The sequence below is a fragment of the Oratosquilla oratoria genome, chromosome 13 (genome assembly GCF_046742065.1).
Source record: "Oratosquilla oratoria isolate Oo_2021 chromosome 13, ASM4674206v1, whole genome shotgun sequence".
Taxonomy (NCBI): Eukaryota; Metazoa; Arthropoda; class Malacostraca; order Stomatopoda; family Squillidae; genus Oratosquilla; species Oratosquilla oratoria.
The window spans coordinates 10551886-10553402 of NC_134789.1; the positions used below are offsets into that span (position 1 = coordinate 10551886).

Genomic DNA, 1517 nt, shown 5'->3' on the forward strand with positions numbered 1-1517 from the left:
CTAGTTCCTGAAAAAAGGTTAATGTGACTGTCCTCGAGTATTGGTTACACGCTGGAAAGTGAAGATCCAAAGCCAGGAGGGGCGTAGCTACGGCCGAAGCCGTCATCGTCATCTTTGCCCCGTTATGAGCTGTAGCGAATGCTGGGGCGTTAACAGTCACTGATGGGAATCGAAGAAGAGTACGGAATTCGAACCCAAAACTAAGTGAATGCGAGATTAACACGTTTCCGAATACGTATTAGTGAACGGTGGCAACTTCAGGAAGGCACCGCTCTAAGAACTTTTCAGTTGTAACGAGGATAAAGCCAGAAATGCAGACCTGGAAGTGTGACCGGGGAACTGTGGAAGAGGACCTATCTTCTCATAGATTATTATACAAAAGTTTCACCACATCAAGTTCTAATTCACTTTCAAACAAGACCTCATCACTGGGTACTTAACCCTATAGGTCGAAGGGGTTTCTCAAACTCAAATCGCCAGAATAGATATGTAAAACAAGACTGTTCATAAACCGGGCTAGTCTTTACATATATATATATATATATATATATATATATATATATATATATATATATATATATATATACACACACACACATACACAATATATATATATATATATATATATATAATATATATATATATATATATATATATATATATATATATATAAATATATTTTAGTAAGGAAATTTACATTGATAGGATGAAGTCTACTGTCATTTGCCGGAATTAATAAAGGGAGAACCAGTTTCCCAAAAAGAAAGAAAGAAAAAATAGTTACATTACCTCTTGATGTATTGCTTTCGCCCGGACGGTCCAAGAGCCTGCCAACATCACCACCAACATCACCAGCATCACCCGTGCCGTTGTCATCTTTCCTGTGATCATCACAGGTGATGATTTTCTTCTTCTGAAGGAGAACGCACCTCTCGATCTCATTAACTCGCCGTTCTTTGGGTCAAAGGTCACGGGCCGTTGTAAACTCAAGTACATTATCTTTTATTTGGTTAAGCGCATGTGGAAAAAGAAAAGGAGGGAAGTGGAGGAGGGTGGAGGAGAGGGGATGTGGAGGAGGAGGAGGAGGAGGAGGAGTGAAAGGAAATTAATAGAGGTATGGGCGTGGGTGTGAGTGTACGGATGGCACGTACTAGGCGGTAGACTCAGAAGAGGAGGAGGAAGAGGAGGCGGAGGTGGTGGAAGAGAGGAAGAGGAGAGGAGAGCAGAAAACGGTCTCCTACACTTGACTACTTCGAGCGAAGAATTCCAGTTCTTTGGCTCAACTTCGACAAGCTCTTCGGCACCAGGGTTCTCTTGACCCTAGGTTACACCATGACATCCTCCACACGACACACGACACAAGACGACACGCTACACGTGACACGACGACGACGACACAAGGTGACGGAGCAGATTATCAAAGGTCAGATTGTTGGATGCCCCAGCAAGGCTCTTTGTCGATCTGAAGGAGGCGACGACGGAGGAACAGACGTTGTTGAGGTCAGACTTTCATGGTT

At 42.9% G+C, this 1517-nt stretch overlaps 1 protein-coding gene across 1 annotated transcript in view; it reads right to left on the minus strand.

The window, feature by feature from the left end:
• The window catches only part of LOC143032309 (uncharacterized), a gene marked incomplete in the record, with an annotated part of 57327 nt that extends 56331 nt beyond the window's left edge, over positions 1-996 (minus strand). The window contains 1 exon segment of the mRNA XM_076196828.1: positions 790-996. Within this exon segment, the coding sequence (XP_076052943.1) occupies positions 790-996 (207 nt within the window).
• Positions 997-1517: the final 521 nt, after the last annotated feature.